Source organism: Bacillus rossius, chromosome 12 (genome assembly GCF_032445375.1).
Source record: "Bacillus rossius redtenbacheri isolate Brsri chromosome 12, Brsri_v3, whole genome shotgun sequence".
Classification (NCBI taxonomy): Eukaryota; Metazoa; Arthropoda; class Insecta; order Phasmatodea; family Bacillidae; genus Bacillus; species Bacillus rossius.
The window spans coordinates 19,225,725-19,251,593 of NC_086339.1; the positions used below are offsets into that span (position 1 = coordinate 19,225,725).

Here is a 25,869-nt window from a genome sequence, read left to right on the forward strand (position 1 = left end):
TTCCCAATGGTGATGACAAATTCGTCTTGAATATCGTCCATTAAGTGGTCTTGCAATAATTGTCTTCTGTATTCTGTACATGTTGGCAGTAGCCCTCCCAGTCACTGCAGGTAATATAATTCATAGCTTGTGTGATTTGAATTTGCTATGATTGGAGAGACAATTCACCGGTGGTGTTATTTTCTCGCACTAGATGTTTAAGTTTTGCCCAAGCGAGCTCTATAGCATTCAATTCACACATGTAGGGTGGTAATCTGATAGCCCGATGACCATGAGTTGCTAATAGGTGATCAACTCTAAACCTTTTTGTTTGTGGTCGATGTCTGTCCAACAGATCTAGTAGCTCTGTTTTACTCATAGTCACATTACATTCGACCCCATTTCTATTAAGCCATCCCACTATTTCTCGTTTAACATCGTATTTTGATGGTGGCTTGTCCACTTGTTTGGAGTGGTATGGTGCGTTGTCCATAACTACGATTGATGAAGGTGGTAGATTTGGCAGTACCTTTTCTGAAAGCCATTTTTCGAAATTTACAGAGTTCATTTGTCCATGGTAATCCCCCACTGTAGCACTAGCTTTGTAAACAAAACATGCTCCTGGAAGGAAACCATTTCTCGAACCAATATTTATAACTATTAGTCTGTGAGCTGCATTTCCTGTACTCATAACACCGTTTATATCGTCCTTTTTCTGCCAACATTTCTTGAATGTTAAATTTGTGTCAACCCAAGTTTCATCAAGGAAAAATATTTCTTTTCCATCTTTTCTGATTTGCTTCATTTCAGTAAGGTATTTTGACCGCCAACGAACGATATCAGCTCGTTCAAGGAGTAATACACGTTTGTCTTGGGTTTTCGTCCATATGAAACCCATTTCCTTGAGAAGTCGGCGCAATGACGTTTTGCTCCAAATCCAGCCGATCTTTTCTTTAAGAATTGGTAATAGCTTGTTGACAGTTGGCACAACCTTTTTCACAACATAGAATTCGTGAATTGTATCTCGAATAACTCTTTTATCATAACTGTCAACGTCAAAATTTACAGTCTTTCTTGGTCTGCAAAAACATGATAATTTAAATTAGAATCAAAAAGTTAGCTTTAAGGGGGTAGTTTCTTTACTTTCATGAATTTGTTGAGATTTCTCCATTACTATATTTTTATATCCGATATTTTTAAACTAGGTTAAGTAGGTATGACATACATTATGTTTTAACAGTAATTTTTAAGTACTATTTTGTTAATATTAAAACCATTTTATGACCTGCATGATCCTAATTAGGTATATTCTAATAAGTCAATCATTTCAGTCCCTCAACAAATAATATATATGACAGGCAACTCATTTCAACTTTCAAAGGTCTGATAAGTACTTTACTGTGTCATGATTACCACCAAATTTCAATATTAAGCCATAAATATTAATTACTGAGTAATAATTATAAAATTATCAAATCTAGGAAACTACCCCTTAATAAAACAAACATACGTAAATAGAAACTGGACAGTTTTCACGAATAAATTTCAGCACAAACTACAATTCGGACACATACGAACATGCACCTGATTTTCCATAGGTTCTTTGTGTTTAATTAACGTATATATTGGGGTTAAGTAGGCGGCCTTTCTATGCCGAAAACCCCCGTTCAAAAGGTGGAGAGGATTTTTGGATTAATTAAAATATAGTTTATTTATTTTTAACATCTTCACTAAAACAAACGTCATATTTAATATTTAATTATATTTGGTGTTTACAATATAAATAGTTAGGCACCCAATACAACTATATCATTTTGATCCTTAAAATGTTTTTTTTTTCCCATTGTCTCCCCCTCCCCCCCGGGGGGGGGGGGGGGGGCAAATTCTTTCCGAGCCCCTGCAAATTATCATAGTAACATGGAATACAAAAAACGCTTCCCCCAAACACCATTATTTATTATAACGATCCCTTACATTACATGCCCTTTTTTTTACCAGGAGTTGTTTGAGGTTCGTTTGTTTTTTCCTTATCCTTAGGACAGACCTACGGCCAGTGTAGTGTGCTACTCTGTCCGTAGCTTTGTGGACTGGCACTTCTAAACACTTATTTTTCGCTTCGCGGTCACAACATTCCATAACACGTTTCACTATTCTCTTTCACTACTATGAATGACTTTTTTAAATCGCACCGGACGCTCTCTAGCATCCATCGTAACCGACTACCACTGTTCAACTGCTGTGAGGGAACAATGTTTGTAGGTTGCAGGCTACAGACGCAGGTATACACGGGGAGTCACTTCCCCTCTCTCCAGCATGACCCCTCACCCCGCGGAGAGAAGTGCCACCTTTCCTGGCGCGCACAGTACTGGCACTTAACTCTTTACATGTAAACTTATGAGTTTTTTTTATCTACATTCATTATTTTTTTTTAAGTAGGTTTATGCAACTTGAATGAAGGAAAAGCTGATTTTTGAAGAAATATGCTTATAATACTTTGTTTTCTCCTGTGTCTTAGCTGCAAAAAAAAAATGGCACGAATGAAAAACCTGTTTACAGAAATTTTCTTCTTACAGGATTTTACAGGATTTTTTATGGTCCAATACAGGATTTTATAACCTTTCTTGGTGGCATCCCTGCTCTAAACCTAGCCACACAAGGCAGAATAAAGAAATAATAATTAATTTTAACATATTTCAAAAAATTTTGAACCAACAGGAGATATAATTACAGTATTTTTCCTCCATTCTGTGTGAATATATGTGTGTGTGTGTGCGCGTGCGTGCGTGCGTGCGACGAATCCAAACACTTCCAAAAGAGGTTGCTCACTCATTCCACCTACATTCGCCCGTCGAGAAATGCTCGCAGCTCGCGCGAGGAGAATTAATAATAAAAATAATAACGTCAATTAAGTTCTTCAGTAAAATCTTACTGTAAGCTGTACGTAACAGAAATCAGTGCGACCTCCAACAGGGCAGCTCCCATCGAAAAACCGCGAGCCGCCGAAACGCGGCCTCGCCTAGCAGCGATCGCCCGACGACTACTGATGAACTCATGACACTTCTCTTCCACGCAGGGAGGAGAAGTCACATGACCTCACCGACCAATCACACGCACGCTTCATTCACGCTTACAGATACAAGCCAATAGGAAAATAGAACACACACTGAAAACAGTTTTCTCTCCATAGAGCTAGGGACTTTACATTCTCCTTCTCTCTCCCACACCGTGAGACAGCAGTTAACACATATTTCCCACGACCCGTGGTGAATCCCAGCTTTTATCTCCGTTGGTGGGAAAGCACTGTTCCTTTCTCACTCACACTTACAGGCCTCTCATGCCTCTTTTTCTAACCATCACACCAGACACAGTCCCTTGTTCTAGAATTATGCAACACGTTAATTAAAATTAAGAACAGCAATCACAACACAAATTGATTGACAAAATTCAACTTATTTAGAAAAACCTGAAAAAGTAGGCCAAAACAGGCAAAAATCAAGTACAACGGCTTATTTGTGAATAATTACATAAAAATAGTAATGATTAAAAATGTCTAATAAAATACAAAATACCTTCTTAAAACACACAGCACGTGCAAATAACATATATTAGTATCCATAACGTCTGATTCTACTGTTTCATAACATATACATCACTCTAAAAACATTGACTTATTAATATTTACATATACAAAAAAGAAGTTTAAAAGAAAATTATTTAGCTAGGAGGGCAGGGTCTTGCAACGTTACAGTGTGTAGGTAGACCTGTATATTTTCTGTATGTTTTGATCATGTGTCTTTAGGTTTGATTTTTTGTTTTGTGCAGAATACTTGCAAGATCTGGTTGAAATCCTGCTGTACCTTCTTCTGCCGGTGGATGACTTCCACTGCAAGCCTCTGAGGTTCCTGTTGCGAGAGCTGGTGGTCAGTGTCGTGATACTTCCGTTGTTCAACCTCTTCTCTGATCCCGACTACATCAACCAGACTATCATATGGCTGGTAAGTTTCTTTGTGCCTGTGCTTGCTCACACACCGCTTATCCATAGCGGCGAGATTTTGTGGTTTTATTGTTAGGTCAATTTCATTTTTTAAAAAAGATTTCTGTAGTTTGTTTTTATTTTATACCTTGTCCTGATTCATAAAAAACCGGTGAATTATTAATAAATATGAAACAAATATTTTTTTCTTAATACCCTACCTATTTTACCAAAATAGTATAATTTTGAATCACACATGGTACACTTATACAATAAAATCATTAGTAATAAATTAGCATGTCTAGGATGGAACTACTTAGAAAAATAAAAATCAACTGGCAAATTTTTTTAGGGTTTGAAAAAATGTGCCTACTTCATTATTGTACAAACATATTGTTTCTAATTATAGAAGTAAGATCAAACCACTTAATATTAATTTCTTCCATTTCATTTTGTTTGTACATTCAAAATTCATGATAAATAAATTGCATTTAATTTATTGTATGTTTTTCATAATAGAAGATAACATTTGAATTAAGTTCTGTTAAATTGCTGATTGATTTTTGGTTTTTAGTTGCATTGGGTGCTATTGGTGTATTAACTTGCATTTTGGAGTTATATGTTCTTCCCGCTCTCCTCCTCCCTACAACACGTTATACAGATTTTAGAGATAAACATTGGAACTTAAAAATATAGTGTTCTGAATTTTTTTCTGTTGCAGTTTCAGGGCTACAGAATTTTTAATTTTGCAGTGTTGATTTAAATTAATTTTTTTTTTTTTTTTTTTTTTTTTTTTTTAAGTTACTTATGTGCTTCGTGTATAAGCAGGTGATCTTAATTTACATAGATGTGAAATTTTGTTCAAAGTGCAAGGACTTTCCAATCACGAGTGAAGCTTTCATGACTGCTCTGAGGGTGACGGACAGCATAGACGAGCTGATAGCGACTAAGGAGCTGGTTGTGAAGGAGATTGCTCAGCTGGTGAGTTTACTGAGCAGTTGCAAATCGGCGCTTAAGAAACATCACTGTCTATTTCAGGAGAGCTTAATAACTTTATGCGTCATGCTAGAACTGAATGATAGCCAGTGTTACAAAAAAAAAACATTGCAGTGCTTTATGTGGGATTTTCTTCTAAACACATTGTGAAAAGATGCCAAATGCTTTAGTTTCCATGGAGAAACAAAAACTAATTAAAAAAAAAAATCACTTAAGGGGTGTTGCTTTTTGAGCGACTAAATATTTGTTACACACTAATAGATTTGTATGTTTTTTTTTCTTCACATACATATTTAGTTTTCAGTTTGTTTTCAGTACGTCTGCTGTAAGTTGTAAATAAGTTGGTGTCTGCAGACTGTCCTTGGTTACAGCTTCAGGTCAAGGTTACCCTATTGTTACAGTGTCATCAGATTTATATAGTGTGCCGAATTTTAAGTTGATCAAAGAATTGGAAATAAAATAACTATTCATTTTTTGGTTGTAAGCCAACTAGGATAAAAGAGATTTCCAGCAAACATAGCTAAGAACCATTCTGATTAAACCAGTCTTCCAATAACAAAAATGGAATTGAAATCAATCCATTTGTTTGGGAGCAACACCCCTCTTTATGTGACAGGGGTTAAAAACTAACTTATACCCATGTTCATTATTCATCCTTGGTTTCTTATTTCCTGCTTGATTTTTATTGTTTTTACCTACACCCTTTTTACCCTCTTTGTATTAGAGTTTTAAAAATCAATTTTAAAAACATGTTATTAAAATTCTTGGTGGTCCTTTCTAACCATCTTGATTTCTTTCGGAAAAATTTTTTACTATTAAAATTAACTCGTCCAGTTTTCACCCCTTTTTGGTAGAATTTATACCTACGTACACAAACATGTTCGCGCGCACACACACACACACACACACAAACACACACAAACACAAACACACAAACACACCACACAGCAGTTTCGTACCTCTTCTTAAATTTCTGTGGAGGAATAATTTTTTATTGCAGTTGAATCTCAAAAAATATAAAAAATGTACAAAGAAACTTATATACATTATTTGAGCTTGGTTCATTACCTACTGCTTGATTTGCTTCGTACAGCTTTTTTCTATGTTCAGTGTGTTGTCATTCAAGGGTATTTGAGGTGTTGCTGTTTTGCCCAATGTTTTTATGAGTAAATGATCATTCTGAGTATCAAATCACACACTACTGGTTTTTGTTTTTATCACACAAACACATAAAATAACCCTTGATGTCGTAGGGCCTTTCGCGTCCTTAACTGAACATTGTTAGTGTGTGACTGGGTGCCATCGCATGTCTTTTGGCCACACCGAACTGGTAGAGACTTCTTAACAGGGTCGTGACATTGGCTAGGTATGGACGAGACTTGAACTGTCCTACTGTAAACCTCCTCAACCCTTCAAGACCTGGTCCTCTCTGAGCGTCGGACATGCTTACTCTCACAACCCTGTACCAGAAGTCGTGCGTGATAAAGAACTGAACACATTTCACTGTTAGCACAATTTATTGCATGGTTGCTTGCACGCATCTGTCACATTTATTGTCACGTCTCATGCCAGGGTTTGTACACCATCTTAATATTCTTAAAAAGTACTTAATTTTATCTTTAATTTAATGAGAGCCCTTGAAAGTTCTTAAAATTTCGACATGAATCCTTTAAAAGCTCCTTAGTAAAGACAGAAAGCATTCAAGTAGTGGATAAATGCGTATATTTTAATGTTGTTTTGTTTCCAACTTGGCAGCAAACAACGCTTTGTGCATGCGCAGTACAGTTTGTAAATTTTGGGTCACTTGAAGATATTTTGTACAAAAGAAAAATCATTTTGAATTCTTTTTTTGTATTTTTTAACTCAAGGTTTTTTTTTTTACTGTCTTACTTGCCTTAAGGAGCCCGCCTCGTCAGGGGTGTATGTGTGTTAGTGAGGCGGGATGATAAGCGCGACGCTCGCTGGTGCTTTCAGCGTGGTATAGCCTCTAAGCGCAAGGCTCTGGACTGGCGCGCAGTCTTCTCGTCGTCACAGGAAAACTGTGAAATTTGAGCGGTGACCGCAACATTGTATGGCTGAGAAATGAAGATAAAGGTGTAATGAAAGTCCCTTAAGTGCTTTAAAGAATCTGTACCGGTTGTTTTACGCCTAAAAATTACTCTGAATACATGCGTTTAAGCCATTTTAACTCTTCTAGAAATACAGTTTAAAAACTTAATCCTAAATCAAAAGTACTTTTCGGCCCTCAGCGAACCCTAAATGCTTTTCGTAAGCAGACCCCACTCGGATATCTTGAGTAGTTTTGAAATCGCGTTGTTTTTCCTGAAGCTCTGCACACCGTATGTGTGTCCGGGTAGGCGGGCCCCTTAAGCACCATGAACGCGAAGGTTGGCGGCGGGTGCACTGTTGGGGGCACGGTTGTTCGCAGAGGTCCCGTGACTCGGGAGGCGACGACGACACGGCCGTGAAGCTTCAGCTGAGCAGCCTGCTGTACGTGCGGAAGGTGATCGACAACCGGACCCAGCGACTGCAAGAAGGGACGGACACCGACTCTTCCGGTGAGGCCTGGCAGCGAGGTGCTTCGGTTCTGTCCCCAGAGAATCGAACTTGCGCCAGTATTATCAGTTTTTCGTTGCATTATATTTATTTATTTTGTTTGAAAACAAAATTTTCTTTCACGGAGATTGTAATTACAAATTTTTGCAGTTGAAATGCCAGTTAGGGCTGTGGGAAGTGGAAAGCTTGGTTCAGGAAATTTTTTTGAAAAAAAAAAAAAAATGATTTCTTGGTTAACAAACTTTCCAATCCTGGACATTTTTGTATTGCCATAATATCTGCAACATTTATTTCTCTCTTTCCCACTTTTATGATTTTCCCAACTTATTCGTAGATTGCACAGGTTCAAATTGTAGGTGATCAAGTACGTATAAGACTGAGTTAACATGCATATGTATTGAACGAGGATAAATTTCTATAGAGTTCAAATGTTTATTATCTTCTGACATTGTGTTTGTATCTATCTTTAAAGACTTTGTCAAAAAGAAGAAAAAATTTAAAAAAAAAGTATTTACTTATTTCAAAAATGTAATTAACTGGCACATATACAGTGGTGTTAGCTATGTGCTTAGGGTGAAAATATATTACAAGAACCTCAAAATTGTTGTAAACTTCAGGAAAGTTTAAAATTCTCTCTTTGTGAGAAAGGTATGTCCCTAAAATGTAGGATTCTACAGAGCTTGACTTTAGTGCATGGTTTCTGTTGCTTGATGTTGTTGATTGATGTAGCTTTTTTTTTCTTTGTAGTTTGGTTTTTCCCATCCTTGAAGAATTTCTTTCTCTTTGTTTGTGTTATAGTTTTGATTGTTGGTAATTATTTCCATACAACTATTAGTTTTTTTTGTTTGATACCCTTTTCTTAGTTTTGAACAGTCTGGTGAAGATTGGTAGGTATTCACGTATGTGCGCATAGTTTTTGCTTGTACCCGCAGCGAATTGAAGAAACTGCTTATTTTGTTTGGCTTTGATTATTTATGAGTTTGTGTACTTCTATGGTATGAGTTATTTTTTTTGTTTTGTGTGTGATTATAGAATGTATTTCGGTGTTGTGCAGTATTTTGAGTTGTTGCTGTAGTGTGGAGGGATGGCGCGAGAGTCGGGCATGCGCGGTGTGCTGTGGTCGGAGAGAGCGAGGCATGCAGGAATGCTTGTTGACAGTTTTATTGGCACAGACTGTGGCGGCGGCAGACCCTACACGCCCCCGTGGGAGGAGGCCCAGTGCGCCATGATCACACAGTATTTCCCCGAAGGTACAGTGCGCCTCTAGAGACCTACGCATGCCACTTCCTCGCGCCCCTCTTGACGCTTTGGTGCTTGGGTTTCCTGGCGAGAAGGCTCGATCGACCTCACGGAGTGTTACAGGGTGTCTACGGGTCACTGAAGTCATGAAATAGTAAACAGAACTGAAGCTCTAATCACAATAGTCGTAGAAAAATCCCGAAATAAACTACAACTTTGCTGGAAGTCGCAAAACTTCGATCTCCCCGCAGCCTTTTGTTAGATTGCATTTTTGATGTGTAACATCTGAGCTCTCGGTATACGGCATTTGGTAGAAGTAATTTCGTGAATGTAACTGATGAGTAACTACAGTGCTGTCATCTGTTGCGGATGGCACAGAAATCCCGAATAGGAGGTGGACCTGCGTAATTCGTCCGTATGTATTGCTTTCATGAACATCGCAGTATTTACATTGCGCATAGGTATTAAAAATGAACTTTATAACAGTACAATTATTCTTTAATAGTTTATTCAAATACATAGTCATAAAAATAAATAATGAAAACTTAAAAAAATACATTAGAATTCTGGTGTTACAACCCTTAGTTAAATTAACATTGAAATTTAGAGATAGTGCAATGTTCATCTTACCGTAACGAGATAGTCGACGAAATATCGATATAATCGATATATCTCACGTTAACACGATCTGATCGACTTATAGCGCTCAATCAAATAAAAGTAAACCAACAGTGAGAGGAATACGTTCATTTCGTGATTTTTTCGCGTTTTATCGCCATGGCGGTAAATTTCGCGCAAATTCCTAGATTATGGCAAAAATTTCGCGATTTTGCGCGCCGCGAAAAACAGGTGGCTCTAATTATAAGTGTATGCAACATAAGAACACATGAATTTGCACGTTACTGAGGTTAGTTGTTACACTTCTCTGGAAAGTTCTGAAAGACACTCACTTTTTTTACTATTCAGTTTAAGTAGCAGATTGAATATAAATTTTTGGAAACTGTCACTTAAATCATGTGGTAATTATCTCTGGTTAGGTTTTTGTGACATAAAAATCAGCAGTTCCTCTAAAATTTAGATCTATTTTGAATAGGTTTTATTATTATTATTATTATTATTATTATTATTATTATTATTATTATTATTATTATATCTAAAAATGACTGGGACGTAAGAAAGTTGTAACAACATTTTATCACATGATCATCAAAAAGTCCTGAACTTTGTCCTCTTGGTAGTATTTGTAGACACGCTGAATCGTGAGAAAGTAGTAAAGATGAAATAAGGGAAGCTAATTTCTTCCTACTCTTTTTTACAGTGTTAACAATCTTGTAAGCTTGCATTAGTTACTCATAATTATCTTGATCTTATAGTTTTTAAGATTTATTTTATCCTTGGCTATTGTAGCCCTTCGTGCTGGTTTTTCTTTCTTTAATATACTTAGTTACTAACCTATGCATGTAATTAATGTAATTAATGTAATTATGTTTGTGATAAACAATACAGGCTGTCTGCTGGGTCAAATATTATTTACAAATCCTAAAAACCTAAAAAGTATCAAAAAATCTCTAGAATGTCAAAATTTAAATAATGTAAAATAATTTGCAGATACTTTTTTTTTGTTTGAATTTTTATTTTATTTTTGAAAGGCAATAAAATTTTAAGAAAACAATAAAATAATAATTTTTTTTCTATGAAATACAGTAGACACCCTGCAGTATGATGTGTACTAATCAAAAGAAATTAGGGGAATGTTGTAACTATCCTACATCTACCAAGATAAAAGAGTAAGTATAGTTATCATTCTGTGACTGGAACAAAGCTGTAAAATTTTTGCAAGTTGCTTGTAAAATTACACTACTTCAACTGGTTTTTTTTTTGTCATTCTTCTGCAGTTTTAATATTTTTCAGCTGTTTTCAAACAATTTTTTTAATAGTTCTTTAAATTATTTTTTTTTTTTTTTGCAAAACTAATCTTCAGGTTGGTTTTATCTTAAGTACTCAAAACAGGGCCGTCTCCAGGAGAACTACTTGGGTGGGACTGTCATTCAAAGAAAGGATGCAGTTGCTAGACACTGTTTACGCTGGGCCACCGCAAGCGCTCCAATGGGAACACACGACGCTGTTTTAACATGAAACCAAACAGAACTATTCACACTTAGTGATGCATTCACGCCAGCAGTAGCTGGAGGTCATGCACATACTGGCACGTTTTTAATCACCTCATTTCCTGCCAGGGGTGCAACAACTAAATTTCCAAAAAGGGGGTGGGGGGGGCAATATACCTTTTAATAAAGAATCATTGAAGTGGGGGGCCCGGGGGTCCTCCCTCGGGAAAATTTGTATTTCAAGGTGGAAAATGGTGCTATTTAAGCAGTTTTATTATCAAAAAATTGATTACACAGCACTTTCTTTGCCCCCGTTTGCCCCCGCTTCAAGGTTTCAGAAGGGGGGGGGGGGAAATACCCTTGCGCCCCCCCCCCCCCCCCCCCCCCTGTTGCACCCCTGATTCCTGCCATATACATAGCTGTTTCTTTGAGTGATGGAATTAAATTTCCACACCAAGATGTTTATTTCAGAAGTGCAGGAAGGAATTGTAATCTGGGACATGCCTGCAAAGTAGTACTTGAGAGTGGGGAGAAAAAAAAGTTAGAAATTATCTTATAGTTGAACAAAGGATCAAATAAATCTAATTATCTTCTGTTTTTACGGCAATTTTTTTGCTGTACCAACACAAACATTGTACTTGCTTCCTCCAAATCAATTTTTATATTAACAATTGGAAATGTGGCGGATTGGCGCGTTTGCAGTAATAATATTTTTGTTGGTGCTTTTACCGTAAGCAGATATATTGTTGTTTATAAATGCATGTCAGTAGCAGGTCAGTATACCGGACCATACGTAAGGAAGTGCAGATTGGTTTCAGCTAAGGTAATGTGAATTCTTTTGCAATTGCCCATAAATTTATATAAAAATACTTTTGTTAATATGTGTATGCTGTTGGTTGATAAACTAGTATGTAACCTTTTATTGATGGCTTTCACTGTATCTGTAGTCATTGTATCATACTTTAGCAACAGAAAACACTTAGCAGGTTATAACTACATTTTACGTTGTGTCAGCAGTTTTTGGTTTCTATGAAAGCTAATACTGTAATTGAAATTGGCTTTGCTATTTTATTCCCCCCCCCCTCCCCCCCCACCCATTCTCCCCCCCCCCCCCCCCCCCCCCCCAATATGTGAATTGTACCCAAAAAATACTGTTTGATAAAAACAGTGTGCTCTTTGTCTCTGATCAACTTTTTGATGTCAGTTTCTGAGGAAATGCATTTTAGGATTTAAATAAAATTATATAACTGAAATATGGAGCATTCAGTGGTATCCTAAAACATGAATTTATTACCAAAAGAATCCAAATTGCATATACTTGTAAGTTAATATATTTTTTTATGTGATACATTTTGGCATACTTCAAACTAGTTCCTAGTGAGGAAGTTACATTTTGAAATATTTTTTTGGCTCCTTAAAATATTATTAAGCCTACAAAATATATATCGCCTGATGCATATTTCGATGCTATACAATATGCTTTAATTCTTTGTTAAAAAAATACCATTTTAACTTTGTATGATGTATGGCAACAGCGCACGAAGAAACAAGGATAGCACTAACAGCATTTGGCATGTGTTAGAGAGAGAAAGCACCCATTTACTTCCACTTTGCGGTCTTCATTTACTAACATTTTTTTTCCTTCCAAAACTGGTCTGATTGATTCAGATGTCTGGGTTAAAGAGGTCCGTGTTAACAGGTTTTACTGCATGTGCAAAGACGACTAACACAACAGTATTCACGATATATATGTGTGTGTGTGTGTGTGTGTGTGTGTGTGTGTGTGTGTGTGTGTGTGTGTGTGTGTGTGTGTGTGTGTGTGTGTGTGTGTGTGTGTGTGTGTGTGTGTGTGTGTGTGTGTGTGTGTGTGTGTGTGTGTGTGTGTGTGTGTGTGTGTGTGTGTGTGTGTGTGTGTGTGTGTGTGTGTGTGTGTGTGTGTGTGTGTGTGTGTGTGTGTGTGTGTGTGTGTGTGTGTGTGTGTGTGTGTGTGTGTGTGTGTGTGTGTGTGTGTGTGTGTGTGTGTGTGTGTGTGTGTGTGTGTGTGTGTGTGTGTGTGTGTGTGTGTGTGTGTGTGTGTGTGTGTGTGTGTGTGTGTGTGTGTGTGTGTGTGTGTGTGTGTGTGTGTGTGTGTGTGTGTGTGTGTGTGTGTGTGTGTGTGTGTGTGTGTGTGTGTGTGTGTGTGTGTGTGTGTGTGTGTGTGTGTGTGTGTGTGTGTGTGTGTGTGTGTGTGTGTGTGTGTGTGTGTGTGTGTGTGTGTGTGTGTGTGTGTGTGTGTGTGTGTGTGTGTGTGTGTGTGTGTGTGTGTGTGTGTGTGTGTGTGTGTGTGTGTGTGTGTGTGTGTGTGTGTGTGTGTGTGTGTGTGTGTGTGTGTGTGTGTGTGTGTGTGTGTGTGTGTGTGTGTGTGTGTGTGTGTGTGTGTGTGTGTGTGTGTGTGTGTGTGTGTGTGTGTGTGTGTGTGTGTGTGTGTGTGTGTGTGTGTGTGTGTGTGTGTGTGTGTGTGTGTGTGTGTGTGTGTGTGTGTGTGTGTGTGTGTGTGTGTGTGTGTGTGTGTGTGTGTGTGTGTGTGTGTGTGTGTGTGTGTGTGTGTGTGTGTGTGTGTGTGTGTGTGTGTGTGTGTGTGTGTGTGTGTGTGTGTGTGTGTGTGTGTGTGTGTGTGTGTGTGTGTGTGTGTGTGTGTGTGTGTGTGTGTGTGTGTGTGTGTGTGTGTGTGTGTGTGTGTGTGTGTGTGTGTGTGTGTGTGTGTGTGTGTGTGTGTGTGTGTGTGTGTGTGTGTGTGTGTGTGTGTGTGTGTGTGTGTGTGTGTGTGTGTGTGTGTGTGTGTGTGTGTGTGTGTGTGTGTGTGTGTGTGTGTGTGTGTGTGTGTGTGTGTGTGTGTGTGTGTGTGTGTGTGTGTGTGTGTGTGTGTGTGTGTGTGTGTGTGTGTGTGTGTGTGTGTGTGTGTGTGTGTGTGTGTGTGTGTGTGTGTGTGTGTGTGTGTGTGTGTGTGTGTGTGTGTGTGTGTGTGTGTGTGTGTGTGTGTGTGTGTGTGTGTGTGTGTGTGTGTGTGTGTGTGTGTGTGTGTGTGTGTGTGTGTGTGTGTGTGTGTGTGTGTGTGTGTGTGTGTGTGTGTGTGTGTGTGTGTGTGTGTGTGTGTGTGTGTGTGTGTGTGTGTGTGTGTGTGTGTGTGTGTGTGTGTGTGTGTGTGTGTGTGTGTGTGTGTGTGTGTGTGTGTGTGTGTGTGTGTGTGTGTGTGTGTGTGTGTGTGTGTGTGTGTGTGTGTGTGTGTGTGTGTGTGTGTGTGTGTGTGTGTGTGTGTGTGTGTGTGTGTGTGTGTGTGTGTGTGTGTGTGTGTGTGTGTGTGTGTGTGTGTGTGTGTGTGTGTGTGTGTGTGTGTGTGTGTGTGTGTGTGTGTGTGTGTGTGTGTGTGTGTGTGTGTGTGTGTGTGTGTGTGTGTGTGTGTGTGTGTGTGTGTGTGTGTGTGTGTGTGTGTGTGTGTGTGTGTGTGTGTGTGTGTGTGTGTGTGTGTGTGTGTGTGTGTGTGTGTGTGTGGGGTCCACCAGCTGCCAGTTGGCCATCACATTTTCAAGGCAAAGGTTTGGAAATTTTTACTGTAATAGGTTTTCAGTAAAAGTAAATACAGAGAAGTGAATATACATAGCATGACAACATTTTTATAAACCATTGCTTATCAGCGTACATTGTATACATTTGGAGGTAAATGGAGTATGTCATGTTAGTTCAGTATCGTTGCATTGCGGTGGATGTGGTCTGAACTTGACTAGCTTTGCAGGTTTGCCATCAAACATAGACTGGAACCACTTGTTCACTCCGGGCTTCAAGTTGTTCGCCCTGCCGCTGGATGTCGTGCTGAAGAACAACATCGCTCTGTCGTACTTCATTGATTACATGTCCAGCATTGGAGCGCAGGCCTATCTGTTCTTTTATCTGAACGCTGAAGGTATGTTTGAACAGCATAGGTTGTTGTTTGATGGTGGTGTTTTGCATGTGTCGGTGTGGTGAGCCTTGGCTATCAATTTTTGTTATGTAAATCAAGTTTCTTAAGTTACGTGTTTGGACAAAATAATTATTACAAAGATAAAACCTGTTTAAATATACATATTTTAAATGAGTTTGCTTAATACAGAACTTGAGAGTACAAAGTAGTAAAACCGCAGCCTCTCTAGTTATGTATTTTTTGAGGATTCACAATATTTTTACATGTGCGATAGAGGGTGTGACCAGCCTAATTCAGCAGATATCTGGCTTGGCTTGTCTGTCACGCAACATTCACAAATGCTTAGGACCTTGGTAGATTGATGGAGTGGGGAACTGTGATGTCCGAAGTGGTAGCAGTTATGCTCATTGTGTAATCTTCTAATTGCGCTGCACCTGCTGATAAAAACACAGCCTCAATGAAGGAAAAACAAGAATCTATTTGTAAAGTCTATAATTTTAGCCTTGATGACTACACAGGATGTCTACAGGTCACGCAATTAACGAAAAAATAACGAAACTGAAGGACTCTTTACATAGGCGTGTGCAGGACTTCATTAGTGGTGGTGCCAGATTACACAACAGCCCTGTCATTCACGGACCCCGAGCCTAAAGCGGGGGGTCCGGGGGTCCTTCCGCCGGAAAAATTTGGATTTGAAAGCGCAAAATGGTGGTATTTAAGGTGTTTCCGAACAAAAACATTAAATACACAGATGTAAAAATTTTAACATTTGTTATGACAAATTATGGCTTTGAACGTTATAATCGCCAGGAAAACTACTAAACTATTTACAGTTTTAAGCTTTGTTGAGCCATAAAGTAAATTGCACAAATTGTTTGCACGGAATTCATGCTGGTGGCTTTGAAAAACCGTACTTACATGTTTTCTGAAGACGCAAAATAAATGCAATCAACAAATCAAGGGAGTTTTTGTAACATACCTCAAATATGCAAAATATTAAAATAATAAAAATACACAAATAAGAGTGGGCAAAAGTTTTAACTTTTGGAATACAACAAAAATGTTTTGTCGGCGACTGCATATAAGTCATCGAGTAAGCCTATAATTTTAACTAACTAAACTCTCTCTCTTTTTTTAAATATTATTCCGTGCGCCTGCCGAGTGGAGTGAACAGTGGACACCGAGCGTGCATTCTATGTAATTCGAGGAGAACTATGAGAAGTATTTACATTTCAGAAGTTTCGTAGCCGCGGCCCGCGTGTACTACACAAGTAATTGCACCTGGCTTGTTTCCGTGTGTATAGTTGGTTCGATTTATAATTAATATACAGATAGTGTTATGAGCACATATCTGTAACTCGACACGATTGGAAAAAAATATTTTTTTTTGGAAATAATACGGTTTTTCGTAAGTATGTATTATTTCTGCTTGTAAAAAACAAAATAACGTTAACCCTAATGGTGGTGCCAAGGCACCTGTGGCACCTACCGTGCGCACGCCTATGACTCTTTATGAAAGTTAAGGTTAAGTCACGAAATGAACAACAATGGTACTGTAAATCACAAAACTTTAATTTCCAGAAGCATTTTCTAGTTTGGAAATATCAAAATGAACAATTTTTTATTTATAATTTGGTTTTATTTCAAATACTTACACTTAAAAATAATAATTATTATTATTTTTATTTTTTCAATAGTAGTGAAGCTTTTTCATATCATCCTGTGTTAAGGCTTGGCCACAATCAAACATAGGTAGTATTAACACATTGATAGTTATTGTGATTATCACTTTCACAACACAGAACTAGCACAGCAGCCTGGCTACAACAAACATAAACCTTTGTTTATTTTGGGTGGTTTTAACCATCAAAAAATTAATGTTGATCTATTTTGTAGTATGTAATTATATTTATTAAATAAATTTTTCAATTGACAACAAGTAAGACGTTTAGAGCTTTGGATTGGCTGAAAAAAATCTTGGTTTTAGCATTTGGTATTAAGAAAGAGTTAAACCTAGAGATACTATACTTAATACCAATACTGGGATTGTGCAAATGATTATCGCAATGTAAAATTGTAGCTAGTAAGATTGTAGTATATGGAATTCAACTGTTGTGCTTGTGAAAATTTTATGTTGAATGTGGCCGGGCCTTTACAATCTAAAATTGATTTTTTAGAGTCATTTTTATACACAGTAACCTAAAAAAAATTTTGATAACTATAAAAAAGTGAACAATAATAAGCAATTTGCATTACTGCAAAAACAAATCCTAAGAATGGGAAAGCATACTTAGAGTATAGATTTATTTTAGTATTCTATAGCCAATTTACATGCAATAATGTTTAAATACTTCTTAAAACAGTACTTTATGTTTAAACTAATATCATAAAAAAATTTAGAAGGAATAATCATCAGCTCATATTATTCTGATTCAATATTTGTATTCAAGGATGGTTTGATATTTTTATTTGAATTTAATTAAAACAAAAAATTAACTGATATTTTCACAGGCTAAATATTTTGGTCAAATGTTACGGTTTAAGGTATTAAGCTTTTTTTTTTTTTTAGGAACTATGCTACATTTATTTTAATTTGTTAGTGGCATTGAGTTTGCGCTGTTGTGTCGCAGGTTGGAAAGTATCTGCAGAGCAGCAGATATCCGACATTGAGCTGCAGAAGATCAAGAGTTCGGGAGACCAGAAAGTTCCTAAAGCCTTGCAGCCAACTTTAGAGAATATGAAGGAGGCGGCTTACAGCATATTTGAACAATACCTTTCAGATAAAGTAAGATTCATAAATTTTATTTAATAATACTTCTTTAGGCACATAGTCAAAAAAAATTAGTAATTTTTATGATGCATGCGCACCATGCAAGAAAATTTTCTCAAGATGAAAAAAAAGGTAAATACTAATAAAAATTATATATGTGCTTTTAAATCTGATACTTTAGTGATTGTATTGCATACTGGTCCATATAATTAAAAACATTTATTTATTGTGAACATTAGTGGTAAAAATTGTGATTATAAGTTTTTTCAAGGTTATTTATATAAGTGAGGTTATGTTCCCATATGTATAATTTATTTGTTTTATTAATTAGGTATTACATTGTTATTTAATAAAATTGAAAATTAATAAGTTCGAATAACATTCAGCATATTTATTTATTTTCATAATGAATTCAAAATCATCTAGATTACTTTACTAAATTAAATAAAATTATTTTATACACATGTTTATATCAATATTGAATACTAAGTATTTATTATAAAAAATTTAATTTAATTTATACTTTACCAACCCCATTTATAATATTTTTCCAGTCCTTTTATTATTTTATTCATATTAACTATTTGCAGACAAAATTTAAGTTAGTTTTTTAATTACTTCAAGTAAGTATAACTTAAAATGTGCATACGTTAGTACACTCACCCATTTTTTAAAATATCTATAGAGTATAGACTATTAGATGTATTGCATTCAAGAACCTAACATTTTAATGTGATTTAATTTTTTTTTTGTGTTTGGTGAACTCAGTTTACATGAAAAGTAACCATTTTAATAGGAAGTAACTGTAATAATTTGATGACTTAACATCAGTGTTTTTGTGCAAAAAATACATTCACTTTCAAGTGTTAATAAACTAAATACATAAGTAATTAATTCATAGTCCAAGCAAGTGTGCATAATGCCTTTGGTGAATATTAAATTAAAATACAAGGCACATTTTTCTCCTAAAGAATTATATTAGAATTAAGGCATCCAAATTGGATATTATATCACACAGTACTGAAATGTGTTCCCATGGAGTAGCTGATATGATTCTACTAATGTAGTTTTGGTTAATTGTTTCAGAATGAAGTTGTTGTTGTTATTATTAAAAAAATCCTAATGTTTCTGTTAGAAAGTTGATGCAGCTTTAAGAAAGGTTCAGAGCATAAGAAATGTTTTATCAATAAAAAAATGTTCTATTCCAGAAGTTTTTTTTATCATATGGGTATCTGTGTTACTTTTTCCCTATTATACATTTAATGTTTGCATTTACATAATTTCTAATACTCTTTCGTGAATAATGGATGTGTTCCACCATTCTTTTATTCTGTTTTTAACCTTTTTAGGCATCACCCAGGCTAAAGTTGGATGAATCTATTGTAAAGAGGCTTGTGTTTCGCATCCGTAGTGAAGTACCAAATGAAACTTGGTTTGATGAAGTTCAGGCTGCTGTTTATGAAAAGCTGCAGGTAAGCTGCCTCCATAGATAGGTGTGAATGTTGTTAATTTATTAACTTTAAAGTATTTTTGTTTCTTTGAAAAGTGTCTTACAACATATAACTTTATTTTCTGTGGACTTGACTGGTTATCAATGTTCAAATGTGGCACAAACATCATATGTATCTGTAGCTGTTACACACTGTAGTTTGACTTAAAAAATTAACACAAATTTTTTTTTTTTATTTTTTTTATTTTTTTTTTTAAACAAATTTTATAGTAAAATCATAGGATATCAACATTTAGTTTTGACAGGACTGCCTAAGAGAAAATTATTTTCAGTGTAATGACATTTAAAAAAAACTGTAATAGGTTGTAATATGACTTTACACTGTATGTGAAAATTAAAATCGAGATGCAGTTTCCACCTTAGGCTAAAATAGACATACATTTTCCACCTTAGGCAGGGTCTGAATGAATGGAATGGGGCTGACACTCACAGGAGTCTGCTGCTCTACCAGAGGGACAAAACTGTCTTTTCGGCTAGCCTGGAGTGTGTGGACGGGGTGTGGAGCAGCGACGGAATGAATTGGTGGGGGAAATGGGAGAACTCCAAGGGAACCTACAGGCCACGGCAACGTCCACCACACTTCCCACTTGCGAAAATCCTGGTTTTGACCCCACCAGGAATCGAACCCCAGTCACTGTGTTGGGAGGCAAGGGTTATGTTATGTTATGTATGTTGTATGTACACAGCTGTAGTCAGGGGCACAGACGAAACCCTTCCTACCCCTCCCTCTCAACAGCCCTAGTTATAATTTTGTACAAACACATTTACTATGTAATAAGCTGCTATAAAAAAACCAGATTGCAGTACAGAGTGAATGGCAACCACTGTTGCAAGATTTATACCACTCAGCTTGTTAGCATTAAAAATTCTTATTTTGTTTATTATTTTTTATTATAATAAGTTTTAATTTTTTTTTATTTTACTGTTTGTAGACTTTTCCTAAGACCATATTTGTAACAGTCGGGCACTATTAATAAGAAGGCATTTCTAAAAAATATATGCTATGCTCAAAAGAGCAAGAATATTTTAACAATTAAATGATATAAAATAAAAATTATACATTATCATATGATGCTCTTTATGAAATACAACAGGAAAATGTATTTTCAAAATTCTCGTTCCAATTTTTTTTTTTTTTACAAAATACAATATTGTTTTAGAGTTATTTTTAAAAATTTTCATTATATTACAAAGTTGTGTCTGCAACTCTTGCTCTAGCACACAGAAACAAGGACAGTGCAAATGACGGAAATTGTGTACGGAAAAGATATTAAATAGCCATTTGAAAGATGTGTTATAGATAGAAACAAGATTATATGGTGAATCGCGATAAAACCAAAAGAACACCGAAAAGTGTGTCAATATACTACATACCATTGAAATGTAAGTTAATACACCATTTAGCACGGAAATGCAACTAATATCATAAAATTTATCAGCATTATTAATTAAAATTTTACTGAAATCACAAAAACCTAAATAAATTCAATTAATGTAATTTATTTAGCAGGAAATTTGCACCAAAAAAGTATGTAGTAAATAGATTGTATTTTTTTTTTTTAATCTTGCAACTGTTAGTAGTAACTCATTTTTACATTATGTCATTGGCAGTGTTGTTAAGTAACAAATTACAAGTAATCGGATTACTTGTAACGATTACTTTTCAAGTAATTTATACTTGTAACGAATTACATTTAAAAAATGTAATTCATACCTGTAATCGGAATACATAACATTAATTGTAATCGATACATTAAGGTAATCAATACTTTATATTTACTTGCCGTTACTTTTATTCTCGGAACGTATAATGAATACAATTAAGAATAAGAAGATCATACACTTTGGTATTAGTAAAGTTTATAATTTTACGCTTGTAGTGCTATGATCAAAAATGAAGATCCATAGTGACTTGCAGTGTCTCCAAAATTACCCTATCCTAAAATCTGCATTTTTAAAATTTAACACATCGCTACCGTTGAGCGTCTTTTTAGTGTTGGTAAAGATGTTTTTGCCATCAAGAGAGGGAATCTATTTGATGAGATCTTTAAAATGCAATTGTTTTAAGGTCAATTCCAAAATTTAAAGAGAGTTACTTTTATTACAAGTAGCTATTTGTATGAAGTCTTTTGATGTTATTCAAGCAAGTTTGTCCTCAAATATTATTCATTTAATTAAAGATAATAAATTTAATCATTACATGAAATCATTTTTTTTAACAAAACATATATGTTTGTATGTATGTTTATTAATGTAACAAAGTGTAAAAAATTTGAATCGTAGGTCAGTTTTAAAATGGTAGCGGAAAGTAATTGTAATTGTAATTTTACTGATTACTTCTATATAAAGTAATTTTTACTTGTAATTAGTTACATTATCACCACAGTAATTGTAATTGAGCCCAATTACTTTTTCCGAGTACTTTTAACAACACTGGTCATTGGTACATTTTTCAAACACGCAAATACTTACAAATTTTTTTTATTGTTTTAAGTAGTAAAAAATAATTATTAAAAATTAGTGTATCATTAAATTAATATATAATAGCAGAAATCATCATATTTGCCTCATAGTATTTATAAATGAAAATAATTCAAAAAAATAATAAAAACACTTCACATCAAACTCTCGTGTTTTAAAAAACGAAATAAGCCTAAAACTACAACCACATAATCTGGTCTCTAGCTATAGAAAACAGGAATCTGCCCATGCAGTGGCCAAACGAGAGTGTGTTTCATTGGTGCTGGGATACAGAACGTGTGGAACAGAGGAACGGCGACCCCTGGAGAGAGACGCGAACGACCTGTGGTGTTGCAGACGGAGGAGCGGTTCCTTCCGGGGTTCCGCGGCAGCATGGCCTACGTGAAGCTGCTGGCCGAGCTGGACCTCCTGAAGGACACGTCGTCCCGGAGCGACGAGGAGGACTCCCAGTCGCTGGACGAGATCAGCCTCTCCGACAACGTGAGCCTGTCTTCCCTGGACATGGAGACCTGCGGCTCGCTGGACGCTGGCGCAGGTGAGCGTGTGCGAGACTTGGAGGTTGCTCGGCTTCCCAGCTCCGCTCGATCCATCACTGTGTGTTCCGAGACCACTGGCGTCCGACAGTCACTCATCACCAGTTCTCTGGAAGCATGGGCGTTGCAAGGATATATTTTTTGGGGGGGACTGCGATTGATTTAGTTGTTGAGGAATATCCATCCCCTGGAAAAAAAAGTGGGGGGTCCGGGGGTCCTCCCCCGGGAAAATTTGGGGTTTGAAGGTGCAAAAAGGTGGTTTTTAGGCATTTTTCTTTTCTAAATATTCTAATTATAGTTGGTTGTAATATATAATTTATTTTTTAAAAAAAATATTTTCAGAGAAATTTGTAAAAACACAGTGCTCACATTACCACGATTGGTCTAAATGCACCATGCACAACATATGGGTTATATCACAGAAATCATATTTTTAATATAACTACGAAGCTAAACATATTATTGGAGGGGACGAAATTGAAGACTTTTATTATTGGGGGGGACGTGTCCTCCCCGTCCCCCCCGGTTGCGACGCCCATGCTGGAAGTATAAGAACTACAGACTTGAAATTTTGGCACGTAGGTTCCTTATGCTGAATGAGCATCTACTAAGAACTACATGTTTATGATTTATGTAGTTTTTTACCTATGACAATTTCTTCGGATGTTCCGTCAAATAAGTTTTTCATTTTGTGTTTTTAATTAAGTTTTGTCACCAGCTATATGCTTCGTATTATTTTTGAAATATGGGGAAATATTTATAGGTAATTTAATATTTTATCCTGACAAATTGTCACTATATATATAATTTTCTTAGTTTTCACAGCTGGAAAATGGCTACAAATTTACATAAATATTTTCACTTTTCATAATATTTCTTTCATAAAGTTTTGGAACCAACAAAATACTAACTCATTCTCAGTAGGCCTTAGCAAATATTAAAAGTTTCATAAACCAAAACAAATTTTTTTATTGTTTGTATTTTATTCAGTTTCAAATTCTTGAACTTCGGATAAACGAATATTCGATTTGTATTCTAAGTGCAGTGAAGCTGTTGCACATCATGTGTAAGTTTTAAATATTATGTTTAAGATTCATCTTTGTACAATATGAATGTTAATGGGCCTGGTGTGATTAGTCTTACTGTATTTTAACTTTTGCACAGTGAACAGCAAAAGGTCTAAAATTCAAATGATGATGATGATGATGATGATGATGATTTAGATTGGGATGCTCTATAATTTGTTGATGTTTGGAACAAAAAAATAATCAGCAGTTGGAAACAGAGTCCCTTGAAATTTGAATGTTTGCATTCTTTTATAGTTTTAATTTAATATTTATAGCCATTAATATGAAATATATATTGCAGTTGCAAAAAACCTTTAAAAATCTCATGTAAAATTAAAAAAAAAATCCTCTAATTTATTCAAATTAGATTGTAGTTAAAAAAAACTGATATTTGCGCAGCCTAATGCTTAATGATAAATCTTGTGACATTTACATGCAATAAAATAAGGTAGTGGGTAGTGTTATGATAAGTGTGTAATTTATTCTAATTTGAAATGTTGATTTTCTTTTTTCTTCTTTTTGTGAGAAAATTGGATTTCTCTTATTTAATCTTTATCGACTAATTAACTTGGACTATCAGTCCCAATAATAAAGGCTAGAGCAAGACCAATGTGTATTAACTTTTCCATTTGTTTGAATGTATTGTTGTTGACACTGTGCACTGTTCTCCAGGAGCAAGTAATGACGTAGCGTCGGGTAGTGTTCAGGTCGCAGTGCCTTCCTGCAACGCCGGTAGCACGGCCGCCGGCTGCGAACTGTCAGCGGCGAAGAGGCAGCAGCTGCAGCAGGGGCTGTTCACGCTCTCTGCGGAGATCATAGAGACTGGTTAGTCCGCTGGATTCAACACGTTTTCTGTACAAGTAAGAGCTCCGAGCCACTCTGCGATTGGTCACTGACAAGGAATCGCTCACGAGTGGTGCTTTTCTTTTTTCCAGCATTCTTTTAGCATGTTACTGCGTAGTTACCTATGGACTGATCACATGTTTGGTGTATTACTTTGGGTGCAAATATAACTTGACTGTTAAAAAGAGTTATTTTACTAAATGTACCAAAAAAATTTTGTTTCCTGTTGAACTTGGACCATCTCTTTATCACCCGTTTTCTACTATTAGGTTCAGTGAATATTTTCTGCTGGATTCGAAAATACAACTGTTTAGTTTCTGTCTAGTACCTCTCAGTGAATTTTAGCAATATCTTCTCAAGAAAGATTTGCAATATTTAAAATTAGTCATCGAGCAAGCAATGTGAACCATCATATTGTGATATGACGTCCCTAATATTGCTCCGTCGTCATATTCTTGCATCAAGTACAGAGCCGGGCCAGTCAGCACAAACACTAGTGAACTTTTCTTGCGTCTGCGCGTTGTCACCTGGATAACCCTTTCAGTTGGTATACTCGTCAATGTGCTGCTGGTTTCTTAATTTCAACATGCATGCACTCCAATCCATCTATGACAGTTTGTTAATAATAATGAGTGGGCCACAACTACTTTGCATTGTTCATTTCTTGTACTATTGCTGACCCAGCCACAGGCTGAAAGCTGTTGGTGATGAGGATTGATGATGATTCCTTGTAGTGAGTTAAGAAAGAAAATCCAGTTGTGATCTCTTTCAAGTATATGATCCATAACCGTGTTGTCTTTCTCATTGTTGCCCTTTCTACACCGAAGTCTGCTGCCACACTGAAATCTTGGATCAGCAACGTAAGAATATGTCCATCTAATTTCACATGCTTAGTGCATTATCACTTTCTGGCAAAAAATCATTAGCCAAAAAAATCTATGCTTTCAATTTCAAAGCACATAAGCTGCTTGCATTTGTCTACACCTAACTCTTGTCTATTTTTCTCACGTGTGTAAACATGGCCATGGCATTGTAATTATTATTACTTTAATACATTTTAGTCATTCTGACAAGAAAAAAAATTATATGATATGCTAAACACCAATTAATATTTCATACAGGATAAACTGTTAATAGCTGTCAGTCGCTGTTAATAACAAGGCATTCCATAAAATTGTGTGCTATGCTCAAAAGAGCAACAAATTGTATAAAAAAAAATGTTGGCAAAAACAGTCAAAACCGAGATGGCGTCTTTAAATACAATTCCTTACAAATAAAAATTGAATAATATCTGATGTTGCTTTTGATGTAATACAACAGGAAAATTTACCATCAAAATTCTCATTCCAAATTTTACTTTACAAAATACAGTGTTTCAGAAACATTTTAAAATATTTTCATTTCATTACATAGTTATGTCTAAAATGTAATCTTTAATGTAAAACTGGCAACATAGCACACCAAAACAAGGTCAGCATAATCTCAGAAATTCAAATTTTGCTTTGGGAAGAGAGAGTAAATGCCCATTTAAATGCACACTGCAATCTAAGGTTGAGATGCATTATAAGCTGACAGCATTTCCAGGGGAGGGAATTGATGGCACAGTTTTTTAAGTGTACGGCATGAGTCATGTGTATTGGAAATGAATTATAAACCTACAGAAAAATTTACATTAAATCAACAAACATTGTGTTGAATAAATTTAGCATAAGAAATTAAAAATACAAACAATACTGTCTGATTATGCATGAGGATGCAGACGTTTGATAGAAATTAGCTGTTGCAACCAAAAATATTATGATTTTTACATTATTTTTGTTTCATATTTAATATTAAAATCCAATTTACTGCAGGGCTGTAGAAATTGTTATGTATCAATT

General features: G+C 35.9%; 1 protein-coding gene across 2 annotated transcripts in view; it reads left to right on the forward strand.

Moving 5' to 3' along the window:
- Positions 1 to 25,869, forward strand: part of LOC134537654 (sorting nexin-13-like) — a 56,868-nt gene that overhangs the window by 11,396 nt on the left and 19,603 nt on the right. Inside the window, exons 6-14 of one of the 2 annotated variants that reach the window (XM_063378332.1) lie at positions 3,802 to 3,974; positions 4,820 to 4,933; positions 7,377 to 7,506; positions 8,677 to 8,754; positions 14,621 to 14,788; positions 17,416 to 17,570; positions 18,905 to 19,027; positions 21,883 to 22,081; positions 23,819 to 23,971. In XM_063378332.1, coding sequence (XP_063234402.1) covers positions 3,802 to 3,974; positions 4,820 to 4,933; positions 7,377 to 7,506; positions 8,677 to 8,754; positions 14,621 to 14,788; positions 17,416 to 17,570; positions 18,905 to 19,027; positions 21,883 to 22,081; positions 23,819 to 23,971 — 1,293 coding nt within the window. The remainder of the gene's footprint in view (positions 1 to 3,801; positions 3,975 to 4,819; positions 4,934 to 7,376; positions 7,507 to 8,676; positions 8,755 to 14,620; positions 14,789 to 17,415; positions 17,571 to 18,904; positions 19,028 to 21,882; positions 22,082 to 23,818; positions 23,972 to 25,869) is intronic. The other variant, XM_063378333.1, reaches the window with a different exon arrangement.